Source organism: Eurypyga helias, unplaced genomic scaffold (assembly GCF_000690775.1).
Source record: "Eurypyga helias isolate BGI_N326 unplaced genomic scaffold, ASM69077v1 scaffold1542, whole genome shotgun sequence".
In the NCBI taxonomy this organism is placed as follows: domain Eukaryota; kingdom Metazoa; phylum Chordata; class Aves; order Eurypygiformes; family Eurypygidae; genus Eurypyga; species Eurypyga helias.
The window spans coordinates 50,847-67,768 of record NW_010236415.1 but is presented as its reverse complement, the minus strand read 5'-3'; the positions used below and the strand labels follow the sequence as shown (position 1 = coordinate 67,768).

At 44.9% G+C, this 16,922-nt stretch overlaps 1 protein-coding gene across 1 annotated transcript in view; it reads right to left on the bottom strand.

The window, feature by feature from the left end:
- The window catches only part of IQCJ (IQ motif containing J), a gene marked incomplete at its 3' end in the record, with an annotated part of 67,710 nt that extends 51,943 nt beyond the window's left edge, over positions 1-15,767 (bottom strand). Inside the window, exon 1 of the mRNA XM_010147054.1 lies at positions 15,591-15,767. Within this exon, the coding sequence (XP_010145356.1) occupies positions 15,591-15,767 (177 nt within the window). The remainder of the gene's footprint in view (positions 1-15,590) is intronic.
- Between the last annotated feature and the right edge of the window lie 1,155 nt (positions 15,768-16,922).

Here is a 16,922-nt window from a genome sequence, read left to right as displayed (position 1 = left end):
GCGGTCTGTTTGTAAGCAGAAAAAAATGAAAAAGCCTCCTGGGCTATTTCTGCCCTGTACTGAGATGATGTACAGTTTTGCATCAGGTGTAAAGATAACACACTGCATAAGCTGTTCTCGAGGAAAGCATTGCTAAGGAAAGGATTTGCTCTTAAAAGGGCTTTGATGCTAAATACATACAACCAGCCTCCCCGCACTAAATCTCTGCCTGTTACAACTACAGGAATAGTGGAAATAGTAGGAATGGGAAAAAAAAAAAAATCAACCTGAGATTAATTACTTCAGTCCTTCAACTGCTGCCAGAGCCAGGATTGGTCCCCGCAGCGTTTCCTTGGATGACTTCATATGATTCTAGCAAGCTGCCTGTGCTGCGCCCGACAAAAGCTGTGGGGTTTTACATGTTGACAAACAGCCGAACTCTTGGCTACAGGAGCCCTACATTGATCTGCTGACTATTCAAGGGCTTGTACTTAGGGGAGCTGAAATGCCTGCTGAATACCGAAGCTGAAAAGCCCTGTAGGGTTACCCCATGAACCATAGCCACGGGGTTTGTACCCCAACCCCCCTCCAATAACTGCAGAGCAAAAAGAAAAGGGCAGTTAAACCTCGAGAAATTCTGCCACCGCAGCACGACCACTGCTCAGCAAAGCCCTCCGAATCCTCAGGCATCTTTTCCAAACCCTGTTTTAAATTGTTGGCACACGAAGATGATTCTCTCCTTTTCTGAGCCTACAATATAACACAGCCTTGAATTTCGGTTTCCCTAATAAACTTACTGCAGCTCTGTGCATGTCAGGAATCGCATCAGCTAATCTGTATTTGTTCAAGCCTCCTTATCCAAAGGAAAAAGTGCTGCTTGATTTAAGATTCCTTGAGGAAATCTGCCTGTACATCTCTGTCTGGCGAGTAAAACAAACAGCATCCATGTCCCAGTAGGCATCCGCCACCCCCCCGACATCCCTTCATTTAATTAGTTCTAAGAAAGCCGGTCTGGCCAAAAGCTGACAAAGCTGCACGAGAGAAATGCTCAAGTATTTATTTAGGAAAAAAAGAAAAGAAATACATTACCAGCCGCATTGTGAAGTTTCTGAGTCACCTGCAGGGAAAGAAGGCAGAAATCCGACGTCCGCACACTACTCCCGACTGTGCCGGCGCCCAGGCTGGCTCGTGCAGAACAGCAGACGAGAGCGAAGCTGCAAACCTTTGAGTTGAGCTCACTCTATAGGCATCAGAAAAACCTCAAAGAAAAAAAAAAAAAGAGCCAGAGCGGGAGCGAGCAGCCCACAGACAGCGAGATGAGAAACTTCTGGCAAGTCTCCAGCGCAGGAATGAATTCGCTGTCATTCAGAGACGTATAGCAATGGAAATGAAGGGAAACTTGAATTTACTGGCGGATTTGGATCCTGCTCTAATCGTTCTGCAAAGACGTGCAGGTTGCGGCTCAGCTCGTTTTACAAGGCTCATCTAGGAACAATGCTGGATCAAAAATTAAATAGCTTGGTAAGTATGTATACACACACACACATATATATATATAACCCAAGGTGCCAGCACAAACTTCACACAGCTCATTCCATCAGCTATTTGCCGTGAATTTTATTAAAGCCAGCACAGAGGTGCAGTGGCAACTCAAATTCCTGTTATGTATCAAAGTGCATTCACAGGGTTTTATGTGCTCTTTAGGCACATAAACACATTTGTTTAGGTTTTTTTCTAGTACTGCCAGGAAGCTAAACTATGTCTCACAGACATAATTCAGGTGTTTTCAAGCATGTGGTGAAAGTGCCAGCGCGCTAAGACTAAACTTGTCCAAACGTTTATGAATTTTCTGCCAATAAAAGGAAAACGAACAAGTCCATCGTTGAAATAATAAGCAAGAAATATTGCTAGTTGCAAATTTTTCATAGGTCAAAAGACTCCATAAGGCGGAAGCGAGCATGAGCACTAAGAAAGCACTTAAACCTGAATTTGTGGAAATTGCAAAAAATCAGTATTTTTAAATGCTGGTAGTGAAAACGGTTAATTTTGGTGTTCCCCACTGAACCCTGGCTCCAGCACGTCTCAGGGATGTGCAGTCTGCTGTGTTTAGATATTTTGCAGTCGTGTATGCAAAGCGAATGTCAACTCATGAAAAATTTGTAAATAAACACTTTCTTGGCATGAAAAGGGAAAAGAGGCTCCAAACAGTGTGGGTTAAACTGCGTGACTGAATTCAGCTTCTTTTATTCTCTACCCTGATAATGCACTCGTTTAAAATCTGGTTGCAAGTTCAGACAGTGTCTTGGTAAATATAGCTCCTAATAATTACAGCTCTCCAAATTAGAAGTAAGGTTCCTGTAGATTTGGATTGCTTTTAATTTAGCTAACAAAGAAGAGTAAGAAGTCAAGCTAAGCTAAATAACTGGAGGGATTCTTTATTGCTTGTTTTCTTCCTATTAATAAATCAGTCCTCTGTGGGAAGAAAAATCAAACAGTAACAAACAAACAAGAATTCATTAGTGACACAGAAGGCGACACGAAGGAAGGCAGAAGAGCTCCATGACAAAGAGCAACATATTTGACGCCTATTTTTGGATATACAGAAGCAGAAATGTCCTTAATGTCAGCGATACTGCCACATTTGGTTCAGCTCCAGTTTTCAGTTCCAGCCCTGCAGACGGAGCGGCCAAGAGGCGCCAGCTGTGCCCAGCTGTGTGGATGTCAAGTTCAGTGTGGCACCATATGGCTGCCAGAGCCCAGGCTGTCCCCATCGCCCCAGCGCTGGGAACGTGGCTGCGGTTGGTAATCACCGGCCACATCCCTCTGCCATAGAACCATAGGATCATGGAACAGTTTGGGTTGGGAGGGACCTTAAAGCCCACCCAGTGCCACCCCCTGCCACGGGCAGGGACACCTTCCACCAGCCCAGGTTGCTCCAAGCCTCATCCAGCCTGGCCTGGGACACTCCCAGGGATGGGGCATCCACAGCTTCTCTGGGCAACCTGTCCCAGTGCTCCCATCCTCTGTGGGAAGAATTCCTTCCTGACGTCCAATCTCAATCTACCTGCTTTCCCCTTAAACCCGTTACCCCTTGTCCTGTCAGTCCTTGTCCATAAAGTGGTCCCCCTCCAGCATTCCATCCGGACAAGCACAAAGGCATTTTTATATAATCCCATTCCTCTTCTCTTGCACACACCCCCTAAGCCGGTGGCACGCTGCAGCTGGATGGGAGCTCTGGGCCAAGGTATCCTGGCTGGAAAGGTCCACGGACACCCTCCAGCCCCGCTGCAGGGTGCAGATCCCGGCGCTGACTGGATGTCTGCTCAGGATCCCAGATCATTTCTTCCCCACGGACACCCACACCAAAGCCACGCCGACACCACGGAGGGACTGGCAAGGAGGTTTCCTGGTGCTGGCTGAGCACCAAACCCACCACAGCACAGCTCCTGACACACAAGCTGAAATCCCTGTCCAAAACTCACTATCCGGTTTGCACTGCAAATCTGTGTTTCTCACCAGGGAATATGGGGATTTATATTGGTGGATAACCTGGGTTTTGATAGCATCATTAGTACAAGCTGGAGGGGGTATGTGTAATGAAGTAGGGAAGATCAGGCATTCCAGGGCGTGAGGAAACTGGCCCAGACACTACTGCTGTTGAAGGCAAAAGCAGTGATTTGCAGACTGCACGTACCATCGTGTCCAGGTTGATACTGGACATTTTTGTCTAAAACTGCTGCAAATCCCACTTTCAGCATGGGGCTGATGGCTTTTTTTGCCTCCAGGTTGGACTGAAGTTACCAAGCAAAGCACAGGCTGGTAACACAGGGAATTGAAGAGAGATGCAGAGGCAGAGCATCGGCGGGATGGCTGAAACCTGGAAACCTGCTTAAGAACTGTTTCATCTCCCAGCAGAATCCTGGGCTGGGTGGGTGAATCCATGCTGACCTTCTAACAATTCCTCTATGCTCTCATTTACACCCACATTTCCCTAAGTTTCTCCTCCTAAGGTCCTTCCTAAGGATCGAGATTAAAAAGCATCTCCTACCACCTGCAGGACTTAACCTGAGTAATTGCGTCCCAGAAAATATTCCTGGGTTTTGTGCAAGAATCCATCAATTTTAAAGCATCCCCCCAAAATGACAGCTCCACACCTGGGGGAGAGCCAGAGGCAAGAGCTGTCCCAGCGCAAACAACTCTGGATTTTGCAAAGCTAACTCTTCTTCTCTCCGCGAGACTTTTCCACGCGCAGCCCCCGACATCCGAGATCCACCCAGCACCGCCTCGCGCTGAACGCGAGTAAATATTTGGAAAGCATCCTGTCCTCAGCCACATGCCCTGTTGCTACATTTGTGCATTCAGACTACCCACTTCTATCAAATATTTTGGCATCTGAAAAGGAGCACGTGCTTTTTTTGACTGGGAAGATGCTGGAGCTGTCGTAACCTGTTAAGAGTTACAGGCTCCGAGGGGCTGGGCAGAGGAAGGAGCGGGAGCAGAGAGCCAGCGTGTGAATATTAGCTGTACAAGGGGTTTTCCTGAGCTGGATTCTGTCTAAAATACATATTGCACTGCAAGTCTGAAATGTATAACATGCCTAGTAGATATTTTTTTTTAATTTGTCCTCTCCCTGTGACTGAAGAGAGATCATTACCAATAGGTAATGAAAGCTGCCGAGCTGATGAAGCATGTTTCGCTCGGAGCTAATGTCATTTGAGGTTGGGGTTGGGGTTTTTTTGCTGGTTTTCTATTTGCTGTCTGACAGCCTGCTGTGCACATCACTTCTCTGAGCCAGCGTGTCCCAACGACCACGCCAGCACAGCCCTAACTTCCAGCCCCAGCACTTCTTCATTTAGCTTGACGTGCAATTGTTTTTCTCACAGCGAAGACAGGACTCGAAACACCTTGGCCTGAAATGGCTTTAAGGTTTCTGTTACACATCCTTTATGTGTGCCCGAGGTTTTGTTCTCAGAGCATTGGATTTCTGCCTTTAGACACTCCACAAAGTCCTTTTCCATTTACAATAGCAGATGATTGACTGAAAACATCCATCTTCCTTCTTTGAGTCATTTGGCAGAGAGCAATGTCATTTATATAAATGTATATCATATAATTTATATAAATAATAAATGAAATCAAATCGTTTGCACTTCTCCCATGCTGTCAAAACCCATTTCCAGTCCCAAAAAGTTATGGTTGACTGATGCCAGGGGTTCAGGGGAGCACCATGGAGGGGACAACCAGACCCCTTTCCCCAGGGACACTGGACACACATTCCCTGCAGCTCCCTTAGCACCAGTGACAGCATTTCCAAATTCAGCCTTGGGTTTATATTTTGATTTCCAGGCATGCTTGTTTTTTATAACAACACTGAAGTTATGTCCATAAAAAGGTGTGTATCTAGTCGAGATAACATTAGAGAAAAATCTAACTTTTCCCTCAAATAAAAAGATTACTAGAAAGCTGCTCTTTGAGCCAAGCTTTATCAAGATCCCAGATCTTATTTCTATCACTTTCCCATTCAAAAAAAGAGAAGAAACAAGGTCTTTGGCAGAGCTGCAGCTGCCCTGACCCCCCCAGTACTTGCCAGACTACAGCCAGCTCAGTTTTATAGAGAAGGATTTGGGCTTAACCAGGTTTCTGAGGTTTTGTTCATAATCATTTTTTCTCCATACTAAAATAAAACAATTTAGAAGAGGAAAGAAATATCAAAGTAAACAGCAATCTTGCAACCATCTGCCTACCATGGATGAGCCATCTCATGCATGAATCCATGTGCAGAGAAGGAAAGGGACTTTCCTCTGGCCTCACGGTGATAAAACTGGGTGGCTCCTTCCCGAAGCAAGTTTTGGCGTGGGTATCAGCCCAAAATTCCTTTTAGGCAGCTGCTGTTGCTTGTTGCTTCTTCCTCCTGACACAGGAGCTGAACCGGATGCATTGGCACCTGCCTGTGGCTTGGACCAGCAGGGCTGATGGGTCCTCCCTTCCCCAGGGTGGGCTGTTGTGACCCCACTGCAGCATCTGTGTCCTGAAAGATCCTGCACATCCCATGCCCTCAAGCTGTTGACCCCCTCTGCAAGAGGGATCCCAAACTGGGCTTTGCAACAAGATGCAGTTACACAAGACCTAAAATGACAACTTTTACTAATCCTAGAGAAGATTACGGAGCAAAAGAAATGTGGATTTTCTTCTTAAAGAAAAGAAGCCTGGGGTATCTTGGAATAATTAATAAGCTGAATTACTCTATCTGTAAGATAATAATGCACCATTAAAAAAAGATCCGATTTTTATTATCCAATTTTTATCAGAAATTAAAATTAACTGCAGTTTAATATAATTCAAAGTCAGCTAATTATAGATCAGGCAAGGAGGATCTATTTTCTACGAACACACCAGCTCCATCAGGCGTGGAATGAACTGCCTCCCCTCCCCATGCCCTCCCTCTGCCCTGCCTGGGTGTGCTAGGGACTGTCACATGCTGAGCCCCTCGCAACTCAGGTGAGCACTGTCCATGCAGGGCAGTGATAGATCTCCCTTCCATCTGCAGCAAACCTAGTTTTTAAGAGCATTTTTGATTTTGTAATCAATGTGTGAATTAGGAAATAAATATTCACTTATTCCTGTACATGAAGCCTGAGCGCTGCTGTTTGACTGCAAAAATGCCCATTTTTTTTTAACACACAGTTTGTTTAAAGGAGGAAAGAATAGAATTACTGAGAAACTTGGATTTTCCAAAGGTTGCATGCTGTTTTTCTCTGCCTTGCACTCACTGCAAGAGTTAGACATTGTACAGAGGCTGCAGATGATGCCTTGCAAGAGTCAGGCTTGCAACATTACACCCCAAGTAAAAAAAAAAAAACAAAAACCCCAAAACAACCAAACACCAAAAAAAAACCCCAAAACCCATCTCAAACAGTACATCCATAAGATAAGCCTTTTTCAAGAAGGTTTGCAAGTTTGCAAGGAAGCACTGGTCCCTGCTCAGTGCCTGGTAGAGCAGGAAAGATGCAAACAGTTACAGCTACGGAAGAGAGGGTCTGCCTGAATCCAATCTGCTTCATTCCCATTTGCTTCTTTAAAAAATGAGGGCTAACTACCAGATTTTAAGACATCTAGTCAGCCAAAACCCAGGAGCTCCTACATTCCTGTGTCTCTCCCAATGCTGCCTGTGAACCCTCTGGTAAATAGCCTTAAACCCAGGAATTAACAAAGGAAAAGGAGTATTTTTCTGTATTGGGTTTGTGTGGCAAGGTTTTGGTAGCGGGGGGAGCTGGTGGAGGACTGTCTCCTGTGGGAGGGACCCCACACCAGAGCAGGGGCAGAGGGTGAGGACCCTCTCGTGAGAAGGAAGGAGCTGCAGAAACAACGTATGACGGTCTGACCACATCCCCCATTCCCTGTCCCCCCACACTGCTTGGGGGGAGAGGGAGAGAAATGGGGAGCAAAGCTGAGCCCAGGAAGAAGGGAGGGGTAGGGGGAATGGAGTTTTAAGATCTGGTTTTATCTCTCATTGTCCTACTCTGACTTGACTGGTAATAAATTAAATTAATATTCCCCAAGTTGAGCCTGGTTTGCCATAATTGCAGTGTCATCCCACCCTGTCCCTATCTCAGCCCAGGAGCCTTTCCTTATATTCTCTCTCCCCTGCCCAGCTGAGGAGGGGAGTGATGGAGCAGGTTTGGTGAGCACCTGGCCCCCAGCCGGGGTCAACCCACCACATTTTCTCACCCAACTAATTAGTCGGATAAGAGACATGCAATGTGGTCTGCAGAGCTAGCACTAAATATATATACATTCATGCACACATATACATATGATGTAACTAGGGACAATATGGTTTAACCACCTTTTTCTGAAGAAGCAGTTCCCATCTGCTGAAGTCAACGGTATTTCTGCTGTGTTTTACGAGCTGTGGTGCTGTGGTCCTCACTGCCCAGGCAGGGCTGGAGCAGGGTGGTCCAGCCAGAGCAGGATGCTCCTCGGCATCCCCAGGTCTCCCGGAAAGAGCTGGGCACATCTCGCTCCTCATCTCCGGCACGAATCTATGGTACAGGCAACTCCTCCTGAGCCACAGGCAGGGCAATCCGTCACCTATCAAAGAAAAAGGATTTGTAAGCTCTGTCCTTGACATCATCAAAGAGGACGTATGTCATATATGCTTTGTCAATACATCTTCACAAGACTGCAAGGCTACGTGTTGAATTGTTTTAGGCTTTTAACCAGCGCCGGACCTAACAAGCAGTCTTTCACTGTAATCTGGTTTGAAGGGCCTTGAAAGGCTGAGTAAAAGCACCTATTGTATACTGAAGAAATTGTATCCTATAAATAGCATATTAATCATTTATGGCGATCAGCTATGGCTTGAGATTTTAAGCTCTACACTCCCTGAATGCCAATGGAAAAGAAGAGCAAAGCTGGTTCCCTCTGCTCAAATCTCATACCTCTGGGGAGCTAATTAGCGTGGAAACACTTGCTGGAAATGTTCAGCAATCTCTTAGTACTGTATCTGTTTGGGATTTCAGCTCTTAGATACCACAGCCAAACAAAAGCTACTGGACAGCTCTAACGGCCTTCACCAAATTTCAAGAAACAGACTTTAATATATTTAAGAATGCAATTATTGAACTGCCTAATTCAAATATTGTACTAAGCAGAAGTTGCCTCATCCCGCCAGCTCTCAGTTGCTTCCAGACATATTTATCCAACAGAAAGCGAGTCCTGGATGCGACGCTCTGCGGCGTTATCACACAGGGATATCTCTATGAACCTCTAACTCCTTTCAAAATGGCTGGGTTTAAGCCTGGAAAACACAGTTTCCAAGCATCCATGAAAACACTGGTATCATCTCCCGTTTTGCCAGGGGAAGGGGACTGAGGGGGACGGGAGGTACATACAAAAACCCCACCTTTTCTGATGTGATGTGCCCAGGCTGCAGAGCCCCAGTCCCAGCTACCCCAGCACTCACCGCTTTCAGACCTCAGATTTTGCTCCACATTTCCTTGTCTGGATGAAACCAGAGAGTTCACCTATTTCGTGCATGAGGTAGAAGCATTTGTGTATTTCAATAAGATTTTTATGATTAAACAATTATTTTCAAATAAAACCATTCCACATAGAAACACCCAGCAAATACTGGATTTAGATGGCAAAGCCCCCGGAGATGACTTTGCACGCTCCCGTCTACATCAGCAGGTAACGTCGGTGCCTGCATTTTGGTGGTGTGAAATTCCCCCTTCGGTCCTACCTGGCAGGACTAAAGCCCAATGTTCAAAAAATACTTTAATGGCTTAAGTGGGAAGGAGTTTTGTCTTCTTGAAAGACACAGAGCTAGAATTTACCATATAAAACCAGAGGTAAGTGGCTTCAGCCACAGTTTGCAGCTCCCCACTGGCTCTGTTCGGGAGCTCAGACTGATTGATGTGCATGTAAAGATTTACAATGCAAAGTAAAGAATAACTGATTAAAGTGGAATCCACAGCATTTCAGGACCTTAATGAGTTGTTGGAGAAAATTAATTTCCATGTTTAATATATGCAGAGACTATGAGGAAATCTTAGAATTTAATTAATCACAGCATAAAAAAGTTATTTGCTATAATTGTAAGTAAATACTACTTAATTATTATTCTAATACCATGGTTAATTCCCCCCAATACTGTTCCTGGTTTAGTCTGCTATACACTTATTGGTCACCCTACAGCCGCCACATTTTTTAGAATAATGGTACATTTTCAACATCTTCATTCTAAAACAAACAGATTTGTAGCACAAAACCCCCCTTACAACTCCAGAGTAGAAATATATGGTGCAAAGCCCAGCCTGGCTAGGAAAACCAGCAGAAATAATGCAGACCCACATTAATTTAAACTCAGTGCTGTCATTCCTATCCCTTTTATTAGCTGTCATCTGGAACTAACCAGCCCGCCCAAGACCTATTTCAGCTCTACCTCTCCCCTTCTGACGTTATTGTGAATCCTGCTCTACTTAAACCTTCACACTGCTTATTTTTTTCATTCAAGAGGCTTCCCAGAGCAATGATCAACAGTACTTTGAGTGAATGATACAGTTTAGAAACTCCTTTATCACAAAAATGTTTATTTTGAATGGCCTTGGCCTGTGCAAGACAAGTGGAAGCACTTGGAAAGCATGACATCCATCTTTCCATAGGCTACTCAGCGTGAAGCCCTTCCTCGCTTGAAGCACAATCCCAACTGACTCCCGTAGAGCTTAGATCAAATCGAGACATCACATGCATCAGTCTAAAGCAGGAGTTAATGGAAAAGCTTCAAAATACCATCCTGTTTCCTACCAACACGATTGAAGTTCTATAAAACACCCTTTCCATCCTGTACCTTCAGGAATAGCAGGATTACAGCCAGGCGAAACACCAAAGCTTGGCATGGAACATAAAGCCTAATGTGTGGGTAAATGGTAGTGTTGCATTAATACAAGGGTTTGGGGTTTTGGCTGCTGTCGAGAGACAAAGCCCTTGAATAACTCAGTATATACATCATCATACACATGCGTATACCGCTGTTCAGGCTCACTGCCTCTATTATTTTAGTACTACCATCCTTTCTGAATTTTGAGCCAAAATTCATCTGGAAAAATTAATAATCCTATTTATATACTAAACGTTCATGTTTGAGTGCAAACAGTAGGAAAAAAGGTCATTATGCTGCCTATGTCAGCCCCTTTCTCATGCCAGCCCTTGGGGCGCAAGTATCGGGGGAGGCTCTTCCAGGTGGTTGGGAGCTGCGTTTCTGCTGCCTTGCAATTTCTCACGGTCTTGCTCCAGTTAATTATGGTTTTTAATTAGTCATTAGTTGTGCCTGGGGAATAAGATAAATGGTCTCTTCTGATTTATAAAATTTAAAAGATTGCATCAGTCTAAACAAAGTAAAACCTTGGATTATCACTAATTACGCCTGGACCTGACTGATGAGCTGCTGCGGGAGCCTGGATGGCATCGGGGGGACCTGCATCCAAAGGGTGCCCCATGGAAAGGATACCTGCTGCCAGCATGGTATTCAAGACATATAGGAAACCCCCAAAATAAGGAGCAGGGGACATTTATCTGCATTCCCTGGGAGCACATGCCAAATGGGAGAGTGTGTACCCTGCAAACACGACTTGGTGCGCTGCGGGAATCGGCACCAGCTTCACAGTGCAGCGAAAATCTGGGCACAGCAGCAGGCACCCGCTTTGCAAACAAATTGTTCTGGTGGCAACATGTAACTTAAACCATAAAAGGGTCACCGGAGGCTGTCACAGAAACCCACCCGGCAGGAAAGGCAACGACAGCAAAGTCCCTCTTTGCAGCAGGATGTTGCTGTATTTTCTTTTCATACAGACATCACCATCTGCCAAAGCCAATTTAACATGGTTCACGAGACGCCTGTGATCAATACCAGCCCTTAATATATAGGATTGTTACACTAGAAATAAAACAATTTGGAATAGGAAAAATAAAATAAATCAATGCTCTCCTTTGAAATACCAGGATGAAACTTCTTTGTGTAGAACTTTTCCCAAATGGATACATCCAACCAAAATTCATAGGAATTCATAAAGTATTTCCCTTGATCCCTTGACATTATTAATTCTTTTTTTTTTTTTACTAAATTCAATGTTAGCTACTTCAGGTAGAAAATTCAAAAGAGTGTGCCACCTTTAGATCATTTTGTCTCTGCCAAGAACCACCTGAAAAAAAGTCCTGTAAGGATGCAAAGCCCCCTCCTCTTGCAAACAGGGTGGCAACTGCCTTAATATTTCTTTTCTTCACATATAAAAGGCAAATTCCTCCACATGTTTCTATAGACAGCTGCAAGAAACACAGGGCCTGCACCTGGATATCAGAACAAACCCCCATTCTTTGTATTCTAAGTACAGAGAGTTAAGGCTGTATCAGCAATGGCTGGTTCTCATAGCAGACGTGGGGCTGGTTCAGGGTCCGACTTTGGGTTCACACTGTGATCATTGCACTGAACTCCTAGAAAATATTCCAGCCTGCAAAGCACAAACCCCAGCTCCAACTGCCATGGGTAGAAATCCACTAGAGAAAAGCAAGTTTTCTTCCTCCCAACACCAAAGAGCCACTGCAGACTTCCACTGGTCAGACAGGGATAAGAGGAATATTTTAATTTGATTTACAACTTTTGCTATTAAAATCAGCACGCCTGCAGAGCAGATGCTCCTCTTACACATGAAACGGTGCAAAACCCTACAGAGGACTTTGTGGGCTCATTCCTTTTATTCTAGCTGGCTTTTCTACCTACTGCTACCCTGCCTAAAGAGAAAGGACAGGTTTACCCACTGTGCTCACGTGTTTTTTCATCCCTAGTCAGAAAGTTATGTTCACAGAAGTCAAACCGGTTGAAGGGGAGAGAAGCCCTGCATCATCCCCTTATTTTCACCAGTTAAAGTATTTCACACATCAACTGTGGGATTTCACAGGACTATGTAATAGGCTGCCCACAGCAAGCCCAAAATTAAAACAATTTAACTTTCAAAGTCGTCAGCCTGAAGAAAGACATAATCTTATTTGTATTGAATTAATTTATTTTTTGAAATTAACTTTGTTGAAAGAAGCTTTTTTACAAGACTTCTCTGATAAAGGACAACGACCACTATATAAATATAAATTATCCAATTTAAAAAGTCTGTCTTTCAGCTCAAAGAAGCGCCATGACTACTCGGTAATTCCCCAAGGTGAGGCCAGGAATATAATGCTCTGGCTGATATATAATAGCTGTCTTGCATGTGAAGAGTAAAGAGCCATTTATGGAATTTAAGCATGCAGGAAGACTAACATGTCTATTAAAAGAAAAATGTGAACTCTGGGTCTCTCATCAGGGACTCATTTAAATGCAATTTTGCTAAATTAGCTGCACTAAGGAGCCAGTGGAGGAAGGCTAACTGTAAACCCAGATAAAATAGTACTACTTTGGTAATAGCAATTCATATTAAAGGACTCCAGTGGATAATAAGTCATTAATAGGTAAACATTTTTTTAATCCAATATATCGCAAAACAAACCCAGAACTCATACTGTTAACCTGGTAAACTGAGGTTTTTCACATATTTCACTGAAGAATTCCTAACGCATCATTTATATTTAAGCCATGGAGGGAGAGTGGGACCTGTTAGTCTGACCTCAAACGTAAGCGAGACTTCAAAAGGGATTTTAAAAGGCAAGAACACCTGGAAAACGGGATATAAGGCAACATGGGTTTACCAAATGATATTAGATTAGCACAGTACTTTCCTTTGATAAATTATTGCTTATACAGAAGTGTCTGTCCTGATTGATAGGAGTAAGTGGGACGTAACAGAAAACCTTTTCCTTACAGTACTTAATTTGCCAAAACCCACCTGTTTGTGGAGGACCCAACATAAAAAAATTCCTCTATCACCCAGGCGGTCCCAGGGTCTGCAGTGATGGTTATCAGCTCATATCCATGTGGCTTCCAAAATGATGGCAGCAGCGAGAAGGCGTGTGCTAAGAAATAACCAATACTGGAAATATTCCACGTAAAACAATGCCACAGGAAGGTGTCCATGCAAGACAGGCAGAGAAATTCCCCAAGGAGGAAGGAGCTCCCACTAGCAAGCTGTGTGGAAAATGAAAGTGATATGCCCTAATGCCCACTGGAATGTAATTTATTTTAATTGGTTTACACTCAAGAAAGTTGTCATACTATCCATAATTAATAGTAAGATGATGGAAGAACTCTTTGCGGGATGCAAGGGCAGGATGGGAAATCATCAGAGCCAAAGGAGAAAAAAGGGGGATGGAGTTTGACAGGGGGTGTTCCAGAAAGGAAACGCTGTCTCTGGGTGACTGATGGGGACAGGTTGGACTCAGCCTGCCCAAAGCCAAAACCCTCCGTAGTGGCCCAGGAACACTGCCTGGATGGATACGTGGGACAGGCAGGGAGACTCACGCCTGGGTTCTCCCCAGGCATGTGCTGCATTTGATGCCCATGTTTAGGCTACAGCCAAAGGGGTGTTTGGAGCTCACAGACATAACCCAGATCAAGGAACAGAAGGGTGTCCCAGAACACCCTTCCAGCATCCCTGGGCTGTTGCTCCAGCAGAACAGACAGGCTGGGCATCTCCCAGCCATCACTTAAAATTCAGAATACTTTGAATTTCCATTCATACGTCACATAGAGATTCATTATTCCCAATCCATTATTCTGCCACTGCCCACATGGCCAGTGCTGCTCAGCGCACCAGGGACTTGGCAGCTACAGGGAAGCACCGGCAGCACGCAGACATGCAACAAAACCAAGATGACAACCACAGTCCAAGAGTATTTTTCCCAAAAACACCAGTCTACAAGTTTGGCTCATTTCCAGCCTGCGGACACCTGCAGGACCTGGGACATGCTCTGCGTGAAGAAGGGACACTGAGAGGTGAAGGACACGGGACATCGCCGTCTGTCCAAGCACAGAAATTACAACCCCAAACCCCACAGTCTCATGGTATTTTTATGGGAAAGGGCATACATATTCAAGCCCTTCCATGTGTTTACTGAATTAGGGCTCTAAAAACATGCTTTTGCATTTCCTGACGGCTGCGCATTTCAATTATATTTATAATATATTGGATTTCACTCTTAAGAGAACATTTCCTCTAATGTTATAAAAACACTCCCCTCATTACTTTCTGAAATTTAAAGATGGCAACACTTGGAGACAAAAAGGGTATTTCAAAGCACGGGCAGTCACTAATGATAATCATAAAAGATTAAATTTTCAACATAATTAGCCAGTGACAGGTCAATAAAATCCCCAGGCCAGATGGCTTCTTAATTGAGTTTTCAAAGAAATTCAGTAATTATAGGAACCACCCTTAGATATATTCAACTTTTCTTCTTAATGAAATTGCATAATACCAGATTATGCAAGACTCACTGTAACGAGTTTTAGCAAACTGAACAAAGACCTTTGCATCACCAGCGTCTGTACGCCTCTTCATCCCCATCACCCCGCAAGAAACTCTCCCGTTATCTAAGGCTAAAATCAATACATTAATCCGTATAGATCAGTCTGGATTAATGCGAGAGCCTGCTTTCCCATCACAGCACTGAGCTTTTCCTAGAGGCAATCTGCTACTACATACGACGCGATGGGCTAAAAACAGAAAACCCTCATTTCAGCTGGGTGAAAACAGGGCATTTGGAATTGCACATAAACCTCTAAAGACATAGCACCTCTGCACAGGGGTTCAGCCCTTCAGCCGTGAAGGGCTCACAGTGGGGTCCCCTTCCAAGCAAAGCCCCCTGCCCCAGGGCTGCAGCTCCGCGCAGCGCAGGGAAAGTTTCTGGCCGCTCGTGAGCGGGTTTACGTCACACGAGGAACAAGTTCAGTCATACAGTCAGAGCAAAGCCCAACGCCAGCAATGCACTGCACCTTCTTTTGCGGAATAATAGATGAGCAAACTTTTAATTTATTACTTTTTATGTAAATTAAATGTCACCTGGGGAGAATTTGCAATTTCTGTTCCAATTTAGAAAAATACTGATAAGCCATTTTTTTTCAGCTGTGGTAACATCTTTTCTAATCCAAGTCTGGCTCCACGTTCAACAACATGTAATAATCTCACGTTACGACATCGCCCTGAGCCTCTTTTGATTTCTTGAACTAACCTCCAGATCCCCAGTTGTAACCCGCCGTTAAGCAGCTTCCGCCAGGCAAAGCAGCGGGCTGCACGATGCACGCGCTCCTCCGCGCTCCGGTGCTGCGCTGCCAAAACCCACTGCGTTTTGCTAAGACGTATCATCGCCGCAGATCTCAGCTGGACACCAGCCCTGCGCCCAGTACGACCGGTGACCATGCTGAGGGTCCCCCAGCAGACAAGCCCCTCAGCAAGGCTCGCTGTTGCCCTCGCGCCCCCCGGGCTGGGACATCAGGCAGGCTGTGGATCACGCTCTCGCTCCTTGGTGCCACGGGGAGAATGAAGTAGGATAAGCCACAGCACTAAACGTGGAAATTAATACACCCCCACAAATTAACAGGAGTTCACAGCCAGTGTCTCTAATTGTCTTTCCTGTCCATCTTAATGGAACTTACTCCTTGGCTCCCTTTGCCAAGTGAATTTCAGTAAGTCACGCACCGAGGAGGACGCGCGGTGGGTTGTGCCTCACAATGTAGCGTGAAACGTCCTGGGACAAAAGCTGTTGTGCAGCCCTGCAGCTGCACTGCACCAAGATACTTCTCCATCCCCGGGAGTATACAGCAAACCCCCAGATAAACTCATCATTCATCCGACTGCTATTTTAAATGGTAATAAACCTCCAGCAGCACTTAACAGCAGTAGTCCAAAATGCAAGCGTAGCTTTGCTGCACACATCGCACGTTATCGCAGCACGGTATGGACGATGCAGCCAGCTCAGCTTCCAAACTACGGGAAAAGACATCACAACTCACTCGAGGTGAGGCCGCTGCTGCCAACATGGATGTGGATCTGCAGCTGAGCTTTCTTCAGGCTCATCCTCACCAGGATTTTGGCCACTTTATCGAACAAATTCTCTACTCAGCAGCAGTTTGAATCAAAACAGACCCCTAAAGCCTAACTGAAGTTATAGCCACAGATTTTCATGTTTATTCTAAAATGCTAACTTTTTACAGCACATGCCCCCATGACTACCCCAAAAATTAGTTCCTGAGCAGACAGGAACCTCCCAGGCCAGCCACCTTGGCCCCCAGCCCCTGGCCTGGCAGGGACCTGCTCCAAGCCATACTCAGCCTCTCCTTCAACCTCCACCACTTCTGTACACTGAGCAGACACTGAGAGTGAATGCCAACTAGTTAAAGCCCTGTTTAAAATTCACAGTTGGCATATTACTCACTATATTCTTGATTTTCTACCAGCTCCAATATTTACAGTGAGGAATCTGCCCTTTCTCTGTACAACCACTTCTTTATGGAGTCCCGG